This window comes from Aphis gossypii, chromosome 1 (assembly GCF_020184175.1).
Source record: "Aphis gossypii isolate Hap1 chromosome 1, ASM2018417v2, whole genome shotgun sequence".
Lineage (NCBI taxonomy): Eukaryota > Metazoa > Arthropoda > Insecta > Hemiptera > Aphididae > Aphis > Aphis gossypii.
This window is the reverse complement of record NC_065530.1, coordinates 40,929,922-40,949,462: the sequence shown is the minus strand read 5'-3', so window position 1 is coordinate 40,949,462 and position 19,541 is coordinate 40,929,922. Positions and strand designations below refer to the sequence as shown.

General features: G+C 28.7%; 3 protein-coding genes across 5 annotated transcripts in view; 2 read left to right on the top strand and 1 right to left on the bottom strand.

The window, feature by feature from the left end:
* Positions 1-16,299, bottom strand: part of LOC114123530 (cilia- and flagella-associated protein 298-like) — a 53,208-nt gene extending 36,909 nt beyond the window's left edge. Inside the window, exons 1-5 of one of the 3 annotated variants that reach the window (XM_050199056.1) lie at positions 16,065-16,299; positions 14,308-14,471; positions 13,897-14,132; positions 13,660-13,830; positions 12,213-12,434 (exon numbers count right to left, since the gene is read on the bottom strand). In XM_050199056.1, coding sequence (XP_050055013.1) covers positions 12,213-12,434; positions 13,660-13,830; positions 13,897-14,132; positions 14,308-14,446 — 768 coding nt within the window. In that variant the 5' untranslated portion in view covers positions 14,447-14,471; positions 16,065-16,299. The remainder of the gene's footprint in view (positions 1-12,212; positions 12,435-13,659; positions 13,831-13,896; positions 14,133-14,307; positions 14,472-16,064) is intronic. The other 2 variants (XM_027986548.2, XM_027986547.2) reach the window with 2 other exon arrangements.
* On the top strand, positions 292-7,386 carry LOC114123528 (uncharacterized). The gene is made up of 6 exons (XM_027986544.2): positions 292-586; positions 3,069-3,487; positions 4,305-4,507; positions 4,601-4,867; positions 4,971-5,265; positions 6,290-7,386. Exons 2-6 carry the CDS (start codon positions 3,086-3,088, stop codon positions 6,656-6,658), a joined length of 1,536 nt encoding a protein of 511 aa, XP_027842345.1. The 5' UTR covers positions 292-586; positions 3,069-3,085; the 3' UTR covers positions 6,659-7,386.
* Positions 16,300-17,610: 1,311 nt separating the features above from the next.
* On the top strand, positions 17,611-19,541 carry LOC114123520 (coiled-coil domain-containing protein 97). Its single transcript, XM_027986534.2, has 5 exons — positions 17,611-17,824; positions 18,177-18,500; positions 18,589-18,761; positions 18,841-19,239; positions 19,306-19,541. Exons 1-5 carry the CDS (start codon positions 17,810-17,812, stop codon positions 19,535-19,537), a joined length of 1,143 nt encoding a protein of 380 aa, XP_027842335.2. The 5' UTR covers positions 17,611-17,809; the 3' UTR covers positions 19,538-19,541.

The following is a 19,541-nucleotide window of genomic DNA, read 5'->3' as shown; positions in this document are numbered from 1 at the left end:
CCCCAAACCACGACTATCTCCCTGCCCACAATAATGCTTGCTAAAACGAGTACAGATCGATACTTCAGAAAAAAGAGTAGGTCCATCATATTGGTTGCACTACTGTTACATAGGTACAAACTGATGTATTGGTATTGTTTACCACTGCAGCAAGCATAATGCTTATATTAATTCATTGGGACATTCAACGCGAGATCGTCTTAAACACAATCGATTTGACCCAGTACAAGAGAGGGGCTGACATGTACAGAAAGAAAAACCTCCACCAGGGTTCGTTGTGGTTGGGACCGTTCCCCGCTGGCGGCATCGAATAAACAGGGGAGTGTCACTTCATCGGAATTACGTGTTCCGTTCAAATATGTTTTCGTAATGCAACAGTTTTCGACTAGACATCTATCGGCATACATGTAAAATTTAATCGTAAAATCGATATGTAATGACTAAAACTGATCAACGGTAAATTACAGTTTTCAAGAGATAAATGCAACGGAAAAAAACCAGATAAACAAAAATTCTAATTAAAATATATTTCAATTTTGATATGCACCAAAACATTCGATCGAATACTCAAGAAACGAATAAAGCTGTAAGTACACTGCACCATTTCAATGATCTATGTATACTATTATATCTCAATATAAATATGTGTGTAAGTGTGGTATTATATTATGGTCACATGATTATATTTTAATCACAAGTAACCTTGTGTTATCAGTATTATCATCTTTCACCGCCAAATAAGCATTAATTTAAATTTTGATTATAAAAATGTGCCATAAATAATTATGTAATATTAATTTAAAAAGTAATTGGTGCCTCATTAATTTAAAATGAAAAAAAAGTAAAATATAAAATGTAGGGAAATTAAGCCCAGGTCAAAACATATTTTATATTAAGTTCTACTTGTGCATATTTAAATATTATATAATACCATATTTTTTTTTATGTTTTGAAAATATCTGAACTTTTACTGTAATTTAATTTAGTAATTGAAATTTTAAACATGCTTTTTTATTATTATTATTATTTTTTTTTTTTTTAATAAGTTAATAGATTTTTTTATAAATTGACGACCGTGGTCCGTGATAAAAGTCATGTAAGTCCGGGGCAAATTATTCTTAGTTTGTAATCGTCACTTATCGATTAATATAAAATATATAGATAAAAGAAATATTAATTGGTTTTTATTTTTAAAAACAGAAGAATAATTTAAATACCTCATCTAATTAAATAAATAAGAAAAAATGAAAACGTAATCTTAATAAAAGTAAATTCAAAATATTTTTATTTATTATTATTATATATTAATAGTTTTTAATTTTATTTAGAAAAATATTATTTTCATAGTTATATCATATTAATAAATTTTAAGGTTTTTATTTTCGTATTTAGAAATGTTAAAAAAATATTTGAGTTTGAAATGCGTTAAATTCACAGCCTCATAATAGTTAATAATATGATATTTTAACTTATACGATAAAATAAAAGTATTTTGTATCTTTTTAGTCAAAAAATATCATTTTCATCTCTTAAAGTATTACAATATTACTTTTCAGTTTCATTTTTACACTTTCTTTTTACTATAGATAAGAAAATTCTTAATAAGTACCACGAAAGAAAAGTTTGCCAACCACCCAACAAAGCTGTCACCAAACAATTTTGATAAGTTTCTTTAATAATAAAAACTAACAAAGTTTAACATAAATAATTCGTTTACCCGTTAACACAATTAAGTGCACCACACAATATAAAATATAAGTATACAGATTCTTTATCATATTTTAATCTTTATTATAATAAACATAATCGATGTTAAATATTGACAGTTTATTAGATACGTATTATAGTTTTCTTTTAAATAATTCATATAGAAAAATTTATTATAACGTATAATTGAATTCAAAGTATAAATTATTTTTAATTTTTAAATTATGGCAGAAAGAACAACTAATATAATATAGATAAATAAATAATAATAATATATTTTATCATTATTTTCCATCCGTGTATAAAATCATAAAAGAATACATCTATTTTCATTTATAATGCCAAAAGACTGAAAAAATTAAAACTTTAAATTTCTTCATTAATGCATATTTGCTCATAATAAGCTTTGAAAAGTCTATTCCAAAACATAAACAAAATCGTTAGTTCGTAATAATTTTCATTTTCTAAGTATACTTTGGTATACCTCGATTTATTTTACATAAAAGTGAAGCTTATACTTAAAGGTCACATGTAATAATAATAATAATACGCTATTAAAATAAGAGTTTAGGGGTCAATATACTGACGCTAGCCAAATTAGATACTTTAACGAACTGTAGAGCAAAATAATAGCATATAAATTATAATATTAGAACGTAATGTTATGACTAAAACATTGTAATAAATATTTAATCGATTCATATAAATAATATAATGTGAGCAAAATGTAAACGTATTATAATAAACAATGATTAAATGTAGAAAGATAAATTTAAAAAGACAATGGCCAGTATTTTTGTAATCATTAATTTTGTTTTTGCAGCAGTAACACTGCGGGTAGTAACGTTTCCATTAACAAAGTAAATATAATATAGATATACAATCATATTTAATTATTTTAAGTAGGTACCTATAGAAGTAAAAATTAATTAAACAATCGATTTTTGGCTTTTAACGATTTATTTTCAAACACTGCGTCGGCGGTAGATGCCAATCACAAGAGTTCATTCGACCAAACCTAGCATTTTAATACACACGTACATACACAATTTATTTACGACTAAACCGTTTTTAAACATGACAAATCCCGATCGGAAAAATATCTAAAAACTCTATACACGCCGCAGTGAATGAACTCATTTAGTTCTTTAAAGTCCCCGGTTACACAACAGTGCGTCAAACACGCACGTTTGGGGAGACGAAAACACAATAAAAAACGAGAATAGGACTAGTCAGAATTATATTTAAAAAAAAAAAAATTTAAAAAAACGTCCACAGTATAATAAATCGTTGATTATATACAACAATATTACTATTATACGCCTATAATATTGAGCTAAGTGTACGATACGCCTACGCAGGAAAGCACCGAAAGTCTATGGCGGCCAAAGACCGGGGCGGAAACAGTGGCGGCGGTACCCGGAAGAAGAAACACGAACCGCCCCCGAAACCCATACCGGAACAAGACAGGCACATATGCGGTCTGATATGCGTGTGCCAGCTCACGTTCGTGCTCAGTTCCGTGTCGCTGGTGTACCTGTCGGTGGCCATCTACGTGCCGGGCTACAGAGCGTTCAACGCGGCCATCGAGACGGTGCCGCTCATGTGCCAGACGATCAACTCGACGGTGTCCAACAACTGCGAGTGGGCGTCCTGCGGCGAGTGGTGTCTGACGAAACCGTCGGGCAACTGTCCGCAGTACATGGTCACAGTACGGCAAAACGGCACCGAAATCGGCGTGGAGAACTGCACCCGGCTCACGAGCGTCTCATGTCCGCAGGCAAGTTTCCAAAAAAATCCGCTGTCCGTGTTAACTTTTTTTTCATAATATATATACACACCCCACACTCGGCCGAGTTGTTGGTTATTGCGTGTTTCTCGACTTATCGTTTATACGCGTGTAAAATTCAACCCACGGTCGACTAATCCCACCACCAACACCATCACCGCAGCCAAAACCACCGCGACCACGTGCTGTGGTCATCGTGTTTGAGTATAAGTATCGCCCAATTCCGAACATTTATATGTTTATCGTCGAAACCGAACACAAATTCCCGTGTTTTATAGATATATGTGCAATATTTCGAATAAAACAACACACCGTGCTTTTCGTCCATAAAAAATACGATTCCGTCACGCAAGTCATATGGGTCGACCGTATTAGGGTGTACAGGGAAAAAAAAATTGTATTATAACTTTGCACTGCTATTATATACAATATACATATACCTACACAGAACACACATTGCAGTAAGGCGATATAGTTATATAATAAACGCGGCGCGCTGGTTTAGCACGCGGCATTTCGTGATCGAATAAATAACCAGGACGCCGCAATTATTATTTTTATTCAAAACGAGAAAAAATATATTTTATCACCGAAAAGCCCCGAAGTATTGGTGTACACGGTAAAATACTTTTATACATTATTATACCAAGTACATAATTATGAGTCGATCCAGCTGCAAAAAGCGTAGTCCGAATTAATATGATAACACACATCCTGCAGCAGTGATCGACCCGTTGCGACTGGCCGCCGGTTCATGTGTGTAAAATATGCAACTCCGTAGTCGTCTAAGCTCGCACATTTTTTACAGGCAAATCCGGATACTCTGAAACGGTACAACTGCAACAACAACAAAGAATGTCTAGGCCTGACGGGCATTATGGCCTGTAGGTTGGGTCACTGTTCCAATATGTCAGAATTGTACCAGTGTTACTATAACAAGAGCGGACCGCTGGTCGACAGCGACACAGACAATTTAAAGCTCAACGGTTACTTCGACTGTAACAGCGGGAGGTAAAAATCAGATTTTTTTGACTCGCGGACGATCGTCACGCGGTTATGTGTAATAATAATAAAAAAAAAACTTTTCGTCTTCGCGTTTTCAAGTTGTTACGCGATTAAATGGCCATTCGACTGTGACCGATACTGTAACAAAATCACGACGACGGGAGTGAACGTATTCCTCCGAACGGGGGACACCGTCTTCACGGGAGACTGTCAGCGAGTGGTGGCGTACAACAAGGCGAACGGTAACGCAGCGCACGGCGAACCGCTTGCGACGCCCAAAGAGATCTGGACAGACGAGAACTCGACCATTGGCATATTCATGGCCAGCTGTAACACCATAACGAAAGACAGCGGTAACTCTCTGAGGTAAGTCTGCAGAAATGTCGGTTAGGTTAGGATAACCTTTAAGTCGGCTTTTAAACCTTGTTTTTCATATTTTGTTCATCGCGTACTGTTCTATCACCTGCAGAGCCTATGACTGCATCAACGGTACTGTGCTCGACGAATCTCAAATGCCGCAACTATATATAAACTTCACGACGTTCTGGGCGATATACGAAGCGAGCGACCAGCTACTCGACGAGACCAACACGTTCGTGCCTGCCCAATCCGCCCTCACCGTTTACAACTCCAGCAGACTGTATATCAACCAGCAAGGATGTGTGAACACGTTACGTAACGAGTGTAGAGACTTTGGCTTCACGCATGGCAGGGCCGGCGAAAACCACACGGCCCTCAGCCGGTTCCCGTGCTTTTATACAAAAGTAACGCATATACGTCAAATAATTTATATAATATATTGTGTTATCGTTCACCACGTTGTAATAATACAAAATCCTGGTATCGGCAATAGTACACATAAATACGGGAGGGATAAGGTAGGAATTTTAGCTAGAACACACAACTATCTCCAACGCGATATCCTCGTGGTATTATAATAATATAATTATTAAAGTAACCCGTAAACAAACCATATGTATAAAATCTATTATTTACATTTTCGACACAATTGTTTTTTTTTGTTTTATTTAACGAAGTTTGAACGCGTGTAAATGCACATTTCAAACGGCTATATAAAATTATCGCTATTATAAAAACGTTAAAACAAAAGTTTTTAAAACGGTTGCCAGACGCCAACTTAATCCACGACAATAAATATTAATGCTATTATATATAAATATATGGACGTGCTCAATGTACACCTGTTAGCTATGTTAGTCGATTTTAGATAACGTACTTAACAATATGCGTCATAAATTGTATCACCATATTAAATAATAGGTATAATATTATGTCAGTTAGTAAAAAACGAAATAATTCCGATAAAAGCTACGTATTTAAGAGAAATCGATCCATTTTTTTACTCAAATTAAACAATCGTGTTTTTAGTTTGTTACGAAAGCATTTCCACGATAAAAGATTACGAAACAAAATTCTAAAATCATGGTAAAATTACAGAGCAGCTTCCATTCGATACAATTGCATTTTATTATACGTTTTATCTGTAATCTGTATGCAGACGACGACAGACCTCGAATATTTTGTAGAATAAATAATGTGCATAAAAAATGTCGATTACCCCGAGTTAATTATTTGTTTTCGATCGTGTATTATATCGTGCGACAACGAGATAGACCAATGTGAAAATTCTGTAATCACGATTTCACAATGAAATCATTAAATTTTAGGTTTAAGTCGAAATTTTGCACCGAAATTTAACGACTGAACGCCCAGCGTGGTTCATTGTTATTTATTGTTTTCGTTTTTTTTTTTTTATTTTTGATTCAGAACGATTCGTTCTCGGCGTTGGCCCGTTTCGACTTGAACAAGACGTGGTGGGAACTGATGGTGGGCGTCACTGTGCCCGGCATACTGTTCGCCGTGTCGTTCTTGACGTTGCTGATCGTTCACCAGACGGTTAAGGTGGGCGACGACGCTCGCATGACTTGCCAGTGGTGCGCAGACGACGACGCCGGTGCCGCGGCAGAGGAGCCGTTCATGAAGCCCAGCGACAAGCAGGCGGACAGGAGCGGCCGGAAGCACCGGAAACGAGGAGAGATGCAAGAGCTAAGCGTCATCGAAGCGCTGGTGGCCAGGTCAGCGGACATGTCCGTTGGCGTCGACGGTAGGCGTCCGATGGACGGCCCGGACGTGTAGATGAGCGACTACGTTACGACGTTAACCGACATGATGATTATAATAAATATATCGTTTGTTATCAAACTGACACGCGAAAACCGCCCGGTCAACACCGCTCCGCCGTCGGCAGCGCGCGCTCTAACCAAAACGATAGAGCGATGAAAATCGGACGTCAGGCCGATAATAATAATTATTAATACGATATTAGAACATTACCATATGTTTAACGACAATAGTGTTATTATTATTATTGTAATACAATTTTCATTTCGCCAACGATTCAAAAAGCTTTTGCAAACATTTTATTATTCGGACTCATACATAAATATATATTATTATAAAGCGTTATTTTTTTTATATACTGACTATTTCATATACGCCAAGTAATAAAATAATTTAAGTAAGATAATGCGTGTGTCAAACACACATAGGTACACCACGTATATATTGTACGAAATGTACAATAATATTAAGTTAAAAGTGTATACCTAGGCAAATATTCCGACCATCAAAAATTATTCTTAAAGTTTGCATTGATCAGTGTAGTCTTTTTTTTATTTAAAGACTTTTTGTAATTTTTTTTTTTTCATACATTTCTTATTACGTATTATAATATTGTATTCACTAATATATTTTTTTTTTTTTATTACGCTAAATAATATTATATTTATATTCATTTTTTATGTTTTATCACGTTTAAATAAATATTAAACTATTTTCAAAAATAAATGTATTTTAAAATTTAAGCTCGGAGTATTAATTCTGACACCTTAATATAAACATCAATATCCATTAATACCTATCTATACACATGTCTAGTATAGAATATCAATCGTCTTCACAAAGCCTCTCCCTACCTGACAATTCTTGACATATTGACGTTTACATTTTGAAGTCGGCACATTTAATACAAAGTGTACTTTACCAGCTGTACCGTAAAAATCAAATACATTTACAATCACAAGCAAACGAAAAATCAATAAAACCTACTGTTTTTTAAAAACTGAAAATACACTATATTTTCGTATCGTTTATTTCTGATCAAAAGATATAAACTTACACATGTCACAATCAACCTGATAGCTAACACTTGATTTAATTAAGTGCGTTTGAGTAGGTATGCATGTTTTTAATTCAACGTTTTAAAAATGTAGATTATAATATGAAATACTATATTTTTATTGAAGACCCTATAGTGTAGGGTTCATTACAATTTATATGATAAACGAAACGACAATAATTCGAATAGTAAATCATATTTTATTTACACATAACGTCATACGGCACAGAGCGTGACTGTTTTACTACAGTTTTATACTTGATTTTTACAAACCCTCGTACGCATTAAGAAAAATAAATTCTAAATAATATTTGAAGAGCAGAGTAATTAAATCGTACAAATTATTATAACAAGAAACCTATAAATATTATAGATAAGCGACAAGCATCTTACTTAACCTCGGGGAGCAGTTGACGATTTTCGTCAAACCAGATATTATATAGAGAAGCTTGTTGTTAAGACTCATTAAGCTAGTTAAAATAATTAATAGCAGGCTATGGCGGACAAGAAAGCGTAAACAGTTGGATCGATAATCAGCAAAAGCTTAGAAAATGGCATGCGAAAACGACCAGTTTTCCTAAAATTAACCAAAGAAAAAATCGCAGTTAACCGCATACAACAATTCACTGGGTAGACAAATATGAATCAGTTGACAGGTCAAATATTTTAACCACCAGGTTGATATATCACAATTCACAGTCACCTCTGCAGGTATCCTCTTCTACGTACGACTATTAATTTAAAATTAATTTTATTTGCACGGTAAACCGTATCATTAACAAAGCATGGTGTAAAACAAGAAAATGTTCCCTCTCCTCAAAAAAAAAAAAAAATAAATAAATAATGTTATAAAATAACAAATAAACGTAATGAAAGTATAAAACATTTGAAGATACAAGAAAATAAATATAGCATTTAGAATTTTTCTAGAACTTGTTTTTCTTAAATTTATATAGGTAGATAAGTATTTTATATTTTTTAAACAAAAAAACATCTTTTTAAGGTACATAAAGTACTGTTTCTTAGAGTATATGCATATCCTGTGCGCACATCTATGCACTTTGGTCTTAGAGTTTATGAGATTGAAGTTCAAAACCTTCTCAAATTATAGTCACGTAACGCGTTTATATTAGGAAAGTCACAACCAAAGACTATCACCACTTTGGACGTGTCATGTGGACACCGGTATCATAAATTACTCTTACGTCTTTGAAGAGAATATTCAAGTTTTGTTGGGACGAAAATATACGATACAAATTACAGACAAGACCATAGATATTGTTAATATTTTAAATGAACTGTCTTGTATGCATTGCAATTTTGGTAAATTATATAAATGTATACAATGATTAAATAAAATTCTGATTTTTTACTTTTGTATTATTATTGTTAATTAATAACTCCAACGTAGATTCAGAGATGTCTTCAGGGGATTCGTTAAAAAAGAACATTCACCCCTCTGATATAAAATGTTGGTTTTTATCAAAATATAAATAATACATGTGTATAAATGTATATTAAATTGAAATCACCCTCCTCCCTTACCATGAAAATTGATCTAGAGACGTTACTGATACATTAAGTATAATTCCACGTCACTTAATAAGAAAAAATAACAGAGCAGACTTGAATTTATAGCTACAAGCTACATGAAATGGCAAAAGTGGTGAACTTTTAGCACTGTAACTCGGGATAATAATATTAACCCCAACTGCCAACAGTAATAAATTATAGCGCTTAACGTCACGCGACATTTTGGTTTTTACCGTATACACCCTACTCCTCACAAATGACAGTTTGCAACAGAAATTAATTTCTTTTACGTCATGACAGTCTGGTTATTTGGAATATTTTGTCAGCTTATGTAGAAACATTATTTTATAAGATAAACCGTACCAAATAACAATACATATTATACAAAACCCGTGTATTGTATACTATATTTTCATATTTATTATTATAAAATTCTAAGTTTAATATATAATTTATTATTTTTCATTATTCCCAGCTTATCATTTCACTTTATTATTTTTCTAAATTCTAGTAACATCAATTTTATTATTATACTTATAAATTATAATTCCTCATATTTTAATATATTTTACTTCAGTTCATGTGCATATTTTGTAATATTGCATGTTAATGACTGCGTGTTCATAATCTAAAAGTTGTTTTCTTTACCAAAACTTTTTATAGGAGAATATAAATAAATAAATAAATATGTACTATGCTTATATTTTCTGTAATTGTAAGGCAATTTATTCTTACTTATCATATAATATCATAATCAGATATCAGATATTTGGTAAAATAAATTTAAAAATATGTATTTGAGCTATATCTATAGTAGAAATACTAAAATATATTAATAAATAATATATGCGTCATAATATGTTATTTCATGCAATTATCTACTAATTTAATACACTAACTAAATTAAGCGGTTAAACCATACAATTTATAATTTAACTTAATATTTGTTAAATGCCTTATACTTACTCATATATAATTATAATATTATATACCTACATTTGAATAAGTCATTAAATCAATAAAATAAAAATTACTAAAGAGTGGTAGGGATGTAGGATCTTTTATGAAATAAACCAAACAAAATATTAAAAAAAAAATTTTAAATACTTCGTTTTCATAAAAATCTTTATAGAAAAAAAGATACAAACATTTTGAATGTTATTTTGTCTTTGGATTTTTCAACCAAGATTAAATAATTGCGAGCACAACTTACCTCTTTTCACATCCATAATACTATTACATTGTAATACGACTACCGTTTTTTTATGATAAATAAATAATTAATAGTAGGTATTCCTGTTTCAAGTATAGCCAGTATAGGTGTAATTAATAAATTAACTTAATTTTAGATTCTGAGCGATGCGATGAATGTACTTATTTTACAATATGTACAATGCATGAGTATTAAATAACAACTTGCTGCCAACCTATCAATTTATAAAATTTTAATTTAATTTATTCTGTGGTTATAACTTCTAATCTATGAATATCAATGCATCGAAAAATACCAGATTAAGTGATTAATGTGTTCATTCTATAATTAGTGTGTGAACGTTATTATTGCGTCGAAATTATGTCGGACAAAAAATCAAGCAGCACCTATTTCATTTAAAATTACTAGTGGAACTCGAAAAAACGTCGACCTAACCTAACCTAACCTTACGCGTGTTGACAAATGTGTATGAAACGCTTTATGAAACCGTTTTTCGTATACGATGATATATCACTGAATACAAATAAATACATTAGTTACACATAATTTTCAATTAACAAATCTTTTAAGGGGCTATTTAATTTTTTATGTTACCTCATCACAAAAATAATAAATGACTTGAGATTTATTGAATATAATATTATTATGTTTATATTTAGGTTGTCAACAATAATAATAATCAAATATAAACTATAATGCAAGTATCCAAATAATGGATCAGATAGGCTAGTGATCTATTTAGAGTGGGATTTAGAAAAATAAAGTATTTTCTGATATCACTATGATAGTATTATAATATTATAACATGCTAATACTTTAATAATATCACAACTCGTTATATCAATGTTTTTACACAAAAGTAGATACTACTTTTTAATAAATTTAACTTCCCTCTGTTGCTTTTCAATTTTTTTATATTCAAACAGTCATCAATAGGTACATATTTATAATAATATCAAACAAATTTAAAAATATCGTTTATATAATATAATATATTTAATATTTATGTTATCAAATATTAATGGCTTTGATTTATAAATATAATAATATCTGATTTTCATATTATAAAAACCTTATTGTATTTTATAAACCTAATATTATTTAATATATTATTAACAATGTACATTTTTCTTAACTTTATAGTTCTATGGACACTAAAATAGTATAACCAACCAATGATAAAATAAGATCATAATTAAATTTAAATAAACTAAACTACCTTAATTGTAAATATTCGATAATGAATTTTTAAGAAATTAGTTTATATTTTAAATAAAAATTTTACAGAGGTAAGTTATTATAAATAATCAATTTAGGAGATAGATTGAGAATTACTTTTACATAAAAAAATATAATATGTTTTATTATAATATAATGGTATGTAATGATTAATAATTGAACTGGAGTCTGGAATACTAGTAGTTTAAAATTTATATAATAGAGTAACATTTATAAATCATTAAAATGTTGAAATAATCACATGAAAATAATTACTATCACTTAGAACAAAGATACTTAATCAACAATACTATAAAAATTTATTTTATATTATAAGCACTTCAATTCGAAGCATAAACTATAAATAAAAAACTTTTAAATAAAATATAATATTAAAGGATATACCTATAACTTATAAGTATATTATATACTCTGCTTAATCTGCTCTATCTTACATTATAATAATAGTAGTCTTCTAATTTTTTTATCATAACAAAAAAAACTATGTACAATTGTAGTGTGTGCAGAAACTAATAAAACTAACTTACCTTTAATTCCTCTTGTTTTTTAAAAGCTTCAGCCATTAACAATTTGCGATCTTGTTCACTTAATGGTGGTTCACGAGCTGGTGGTCCGGCACCGGTCTTAGTAAGCTTCAACACAACTTTTGTTTTTTCATTACGTCCCAAATAGTCCTTCATTTTTTTATTTGGTTCTCGCACTAATTCACGACCAGAAAACCAAAGTTGTGCTATATTTGGTGCGATCACCTAAGTAGAAAATTCAATATAACAATTAGTTATTGAAATAATAATTAAATTAAGTTGAAATCAATTAAATATTTACAGGGTATCTTTTATCAAATAATTCTCATTAATTCAAAATCTATAAATGTTTTGAAAAATATTTTTTTTTTTTAATTTTCAATCCAAATGAAGCAATATTTTTTAATATTTTTATTGTTTAATTTTTTACATTTTGAATGACAACATACATTTTTAATTTTATAATTAGAAACAGAACATTTTTCAGAATATTCAATACATAAAATTTTGAAATTCAGACAAATAGTTTATAAGTTAGGTATTTAAAGTTTCAGCGAGCGGTATGGAATATATATGAGGTATGAGGAATTGAGGTTACAAAATGTTGGTGTATTACTCTATTCACTAAAACTCATAAGCTAATCATCCAAATTGCATTCTCTATGTACCAAAAATTATGAAAAATATTCTGCTTCAAGATATAAAATAAAAATGTATGTTGTCATTCATAAAAGTAAACAACTTAAAATATTATAATGATAACAAATAATTAAAAATTTTGTTTTATTTCAACTAAAAATTTTGTAAGAGAAATATTTTTCAATACATTAATAGATTCTAAAATAATGAATTTTGTTAAATTAAAGAAGTACCCAATACTCAGTATATATATATTTTAAATATGAGCTAATAAAAGAAAAAGAAAAAATGTACCTAATTAGTAATTTACAAATAATTTTGATTTTAGAATCAACTATTTATTTTGAAGTTATTATAGAATATATTCAATATTTGATTATATTTTTTATTTCAAAAATATTAAACACTGCCATTATATTTTTTTTTCAAACTTCAAGTATACATTCACTTTAATGGCTTATTTATACAATTATTTTTTTATTATTTTATTTTAATTATTTTAAGTTATATTTTAGAATATTATTTTAAGAATTTAGTTTTACTAAATTACATATACTAATAGTATGATTCGTAGAAATATAAATTTAAGAGACTGGGTAAAATGTAGAATAAAGAACCAATATTCAAGATGGAAGGGCCTGCTTAAATTCTAGAATTAAAAATAGGAATGATCATATTAAATATTCAGAATTTGAAACATATAAATTCAACAATAATTAATACATAAAATTAATTGCATTGATACAGGTAATATAGTTAGAAGTATTTACTCAAATACAAGATTAAAATTAAAGTATAAATGTATTTTAACCTCTAATGATGCATGAGTTCCTGAAAGATCCTCATTGTTTTCAATTTCAAGTCTTATGTTATCGTGTGGTGGTAAATTCATTGGATAAACAATCATAATTGCACCTCTAAGTATATCAAGAGCTTCTTGAACTTTCTTTTGAGTTAATGAAATCTGAGACTGAACCAATTTCTATAAAACATGTATAGGTATTTTAGAAAAATAGATAATTACAATTTGTATTATAATAATATTTACTTTGGACACACAAGCCTTAGCTTCTTCAATTGTTTTAGTCAACACATTTTGCATTTGTTCATTAGGGCGTTTTCCATTTCGGCGTCCAATTGGATCTTTGTGGAATGTATAACCACCACTAGGTATACATTTTTCACCCCATGTATCGACCAGTTTAAGTTCAACAACTTGTTCATCAGTCAATCCCATTATCTCAGGTGGCAACAATGTACCATATTTTTTAAGTTCTTCCATTTCTAAAGAAAAAAAACAAATTATTACTAAAAATCCTCACATACTACAAGTGGCCACGGTGAAAACAATAAAATTTTACTGCCATCATTACAGTAGTACAGTATGAAGAATCCGTGACAGTATTAATAATGACAATTAAAAAGCAGCAAAACTTTTCTTTATTTTAAAAATAATTACCACTACAGATTCTGGAAATTTTTAAACGGCCATTATAGATGGAAGTAATATTCAAAGTGCATTCATCAACAGGAGTTTCCAATGATGCTTCATACAAAAATTGACTATCGTCGCCATTCTTAACATGAATTAATACCATTTTTATAATATCCACAGCAATGCACCTATAAAATAATCATAAATATAAAATAATATTAAAATATAATTGTAAAAAAAAATGAATTTAAAGATGTCAAATCCTACCAAAAATCAAAGAAAAGACTCAATTATCATTAATACAGAGATTTTGCAAAATGATAAAGTTTCTATTTAATTATCTAACATAATAACTTTATAAAGAAATTAGATTAATTATATTAAATGATTTATAAACCTACATTATAAAGTTTTCTACTAGGTATAGCCATTAGGCAATAAAAGTATGATGCAACATTACTCACATTGAATTAACTCTGGAATTAACAGTTAAATTTAAAAAATAATTTAACTAAGAATCAGTAATAGTTAATATAAATAACCAAGTTCATAAAAGTAAACAATATAAATGTATCTCTGCATAATATATTATATTTTTATAAGTATTATTCAGTATATACTACTAGTATACTATTCAGTCTCTTATTTTATTACTTGACAAAATGTATTTTTTCATTTATATGCAATTAACCTCGCAATTAACTTATTTAATAAAATATAGAAAAGTAACTTATCAAATTAAATTATATTAAAATTAAATTATCTTTAGATCTAAAATATTCAAAAGCAGTGAAACGGTGTACAATATAGTTTTTTATTTTTGCGTGTGCCCATAATCAATAATGAAAATCATAGTATATCCCAAAACACATGACGTATTAATGTTTTATTTTTCCTAAAGACTAAGTCAAAAGTTGGATGACCTCTCATAGAGATGCTAATGACAAATCAAAAAAAGTAAATAGCAGCACAATAACAAAAAAACCCAAAATACAAATTATGGAAAATATTATAATTTGTTAAAAATAAAAATGATTCATTAATATATTTTGAGTTCAATTATTTAGGTATACAAATTTCAGTTTTTTTTTTTTTTAGTATACTTTAAAAATTGTTTATGGATTACGAATTTTAAAATCAATCATTATTTATTATGAAATATTGTACCTTCAAGTAATATTTAAGATTTAAAAGTGTACTCGTATTTTTTTTTTAGAATCACCACTGTTCACAAGTACAAATATATTAATTATTTTTCATATTTAATTTGACAACAAAATTCTCTTAATTTTTCAAAACCAAAGTCCATTTAACAGGTTAATTTTTCAATCTGTCCATTCATAACAATATACCTAATACTTAAGTTAAATCCATTTAGGTAGTTTGAATATATGAAATATATTGTGGAAATAAAAATGTTAGAAAACAATTATTTCAACACTATAGGATCTCTATGATATGGACCAAATTTGACAGCAAGCAATCTGAAAACTTCATAGTTATATTTTAATACCCAAGAACCTCAACAAGTAAATCCACTAATAATTACATAACAATATAAATAATATTCAGTGCTCACTGTTGGTAGGTAATCCTAACACAATCATCTTTTTATGATTAGGTTCCCTGTATTTTTAACTAATATTAAATATTTATTAATTAATTGTTCAGACCACAGACATAAAATACTGAATGTCTGTATTTTATGCCTGTGGTTCAAACACGAAATTAATACATACAACAGTAAGATAAGAAATTTTAAAATTTTAAACTATCCCGACCTTGATGTGCAACGATTAACGACGAATCCGTGTGACGATGAAACGTGAAGGCACCAAACAGAGATCTGAGGTATTACCTTTACAAATAAAAAACAAACAAAACTAGATTTCCTTTGTTCGTAACAATTTGTCCGGATCTTATTAACATAAACACTAGTACACTAAACATTTATATACAAAACACAATGTAACCGCGTTATCAACATACAACTCAAACCCGGTGCCATGGCAACTACGGTACAATACCATAATAATATTATGATATACGTAACAACGACGTAGAAAATCGCCGCCGTTGTTTCACCACTGATTGTATCGTTATATTATAATTTGTTTTTATACCCTCCACTCGTAGTCTCATAATATAGTAAGTAGGTAATCACGTCTCGCACTTAACTCGTCACTATTAGATTGATTTAATTTTATTATATAAATACTAGTATTTAGTCATAATAATAATAAAATGTTTATAATTTATATCTATTATTATATAGTACCCATGAATAACTTTTGAGTCAATAACAACTAATTGTAAAACATTATAAATTGGTTCATACTGTTCATAGAAATATAAAACTATAAAATCTATACCATAAACCTTATAACTTATATGGTTTATATTTATACAGTATAACATGATATCATAAATATCTTAGAATCCATATAATTAAAAACAATTTCCCGGCTCAATAAAAATTGACTTGTGAGCTGTGGCAGATACCTAGTTTGAGAAAAACTGGAATAGATAAAATTTTAAACTCTAATAGCTAATCTTCATATTTTATACATTTTATTGTGAAAAGTAAAATTAATAATATTATGTAAAAGTACGTGTAACTTTTAAATCCCTATAAATAAGGTTTTCGAATTATAACACACATTAAAATATAGTTTTGAATACTATTTGATTCCTGAATTTTTTTATATTTCTTTTTCCTGAAATTACTTGATTAAAAATGTACCCAAAAAATTAAAAAGTAGACATTGGAAATTGTATTAAAATTCGGATAATAGATTTATATCAAATAATTATTTAATTTGTTCTTAAGTTTTTAAATGGGTATGATTGTATTATTTACCTATAAAAGTATAAACTAGTTAGTATTTAAACATAATAATTATAACGAAGTATATTATTATAATAGCCTTTAAGTTTAAGGCTTTGAAATCATAGATCTATGATATTAACATAAAGCTGATAATAATTATCAATTCCGCCAATAATTTTAAATTGATATCTGTGATTGAGAATAGTGATAAAATGATGATAACTCATAGATAATAAAGATATGGATAGGCCATGCCTATGTTAAATATATTTGAGGCCGCGTGCCTGGAGGGGAAGGCAATTGAGGCGTTTTTATAATGATAGTCGATACTCGATATAGGTATACTTGTTTGGCCTCAACTGGACCCCTTAAATACCGCTGATAAGACCGATATGTCCTATCCATACACTGAGATAGATAAGATATACTATCTTATTTATCTCAGTGTATCCATATCTTTATTATCTATGTGATAACTTTATTTTGTTATTGCTATTATCATAATGATAACAACTCAGTCAAATATTTAATATTCAATTGACAATTATATTATATTCGTTCAAAAAGCTAAAACTGTTATAAATGCATTACAAATAATACTTAAGTTCTAAAAATTTTCTCCTTTAATTTTACTAATTACTTTAATTTGATATCTATAAATTATAATTAAACCGGAGTAATTAACACAATGTATCAATGATGGACACTGTGGTAAGTTAATACAATATCTATATAATTGTTATTCACAAATATCAAATTAAATACTATTTAATAAAAGTGTTTTAAGTATTACAAAAGCCCCTATTAGGCATTAGGCATTAGCTGACCTTTTTGTCAATATATAATACCTTTTACTTCATTATTATATTCTTTCTACAATGGGGATGACGATGTTTACCACACTAATCTTAAAGATTTTTGTTCCATTTAGAATATTCTAGATCTATTATGTTCCTCATTTTTATACCCGAAAAATATTATTGTTAATTACAAGTAGTTATTTATAAAATATATTTAAAATTATTTATATTTACATGACTTATTAATTATTTTTATTATTTAGATGACTGAAGAAGATCTCCAATTAGGAGTTCAAACAAATGATAAAAACACTAAAACACCACAAGAGCAAATAATTGATCATATTGTATTGAAAGCTTTAAATAGTGATTTTATAAGTCAACAAAAGAATCAATTAGAATTTTCACTTGAGGAAAGAAGAAAAATTGCTGAAGACATTTTAAATGATAGTCACTCAAAGTTTTTATATACTTTTGGTGATTATTTAATAGAAGATCACTTAGAATACTTTAAATCTAGAAATAATGACAATTATGAAATACATTTTCATCTTCACAGATTAAGCCGTTTAATAAATTCTAAAAAAGTATAATATGGCAAAATATATATTATAAACAACTTAAATTTTTATTATTGATTTAATTCACTTATAATTATATATTTATGTTACTTAGGTTGTTTGTAAAAATCGACGTTATCAAGCTATGCTTGAACTTCTTAAAGGCGATTACTTTAGTGATAATGAGATGCGAAATAGAGAACCTTTACTTTGGGAACAACTAGTTGGACAATATCTATCAGAAGAAGAAAAATTCAACTATGACAATCAATATTTAGCTCAAAATTCGTAATTATAACAATAACATCTTTATAATTTTTTATGTATTATGTACTATGTATAGACTTATTTAATATATTTGTTTAAGGTTAACTGAAGTTTTATTTGAGCAAATTGATCGTGATAATAGAGATGATTTAAAACGCAAACAACAAATAGAGGAAGTCCAAAAAGAAAACGAAGAAGGTGAAGAATGTGATGATGATGATGATGACGATGATGATTATGATGATGATGATAATATTTCAAATAAACCATCACTGGCTATGGAAGTTCATAAACCATCAGCCTTTTGGGGTGAATATAGTAAACCAAAAAATGAAACAGTTAAAATTGGCAAACGTCGATGGAAAGAAGATCATTTACTCAACCTAGAACAGTATAACAACAAAGAACTAAATGATAAAGAAAAACTCCTTTTATTAGATGAATTTAAATCTCATATGATTCACAAATTCCTCAATGGCCAAGAAGATTATGACTATAAGTATGAATTTTAAAGATATATAATACATATACATATTTTGATGTATTAATTTGTCTTTTTTTGTAGTAATGTGGATAATAATCCAGAATTTGATAACTTACAAATTAAATCCATTGATGAAGAAGAAAAATATTTTGATTCAGAAAGTCCTATTGAAGAAATACCTACTATAAAAGATGACATGGAATTAGAGCATCCTATAGAAAGTGATGAAGAAGATGAATTAGATACCTATATGAATATGCTACAAAAAAATGAAATTACTGATAGTGTAACAAATAAATTTAAAAATTTATAAAATA

What these genes read in the sequence shown, in the direction of transcription:
- LOC114123528 (XM_027986544.2), top strand. Translation starts at nt 3,086, where the DNA reads ATGGCGGCCAAAGACCGGGGCGGAAACAGTGGCGGCGGTACCCGGAAG. An exon ending in TTCGACTGTAACAGCGGGAG is followed by an intron (nt 4,508 to 4,600) that starts GTAAAAATCAGA and finishes CGCGTTTTCAAG; the next exon opens with TTGTTACGCGATTAAATGGC. An exon ending in GACAGCGGTAACTCTCTGAG is followed by an intron (nt 4,868 to 4,970) that starts GTAAGTCTGCAG and finishes TATCACCTGCAG; the next exon opens with AGCCTATGACTGCATCAACG.
- LOC114123520 (XM_027986534.2), top strand. An exon ending in GTTTAATAAATTCTAAAAAA is followed by an intron (nt 18,501 to 18,588) that starts GTATAATATGGC and finishes TATGTTACTTAG; the next exon opens with GTTGTTTGTAAAAATCGACG. An exon ending in CAATATTTAGCTCAAAATTC is followed by an intron (nt 18,762 to 18,840) that starts GTAATTATAACA and finishes TATTTGTTTAAG; the next exon opens with GTTAACTGAAGTTTTATTTG.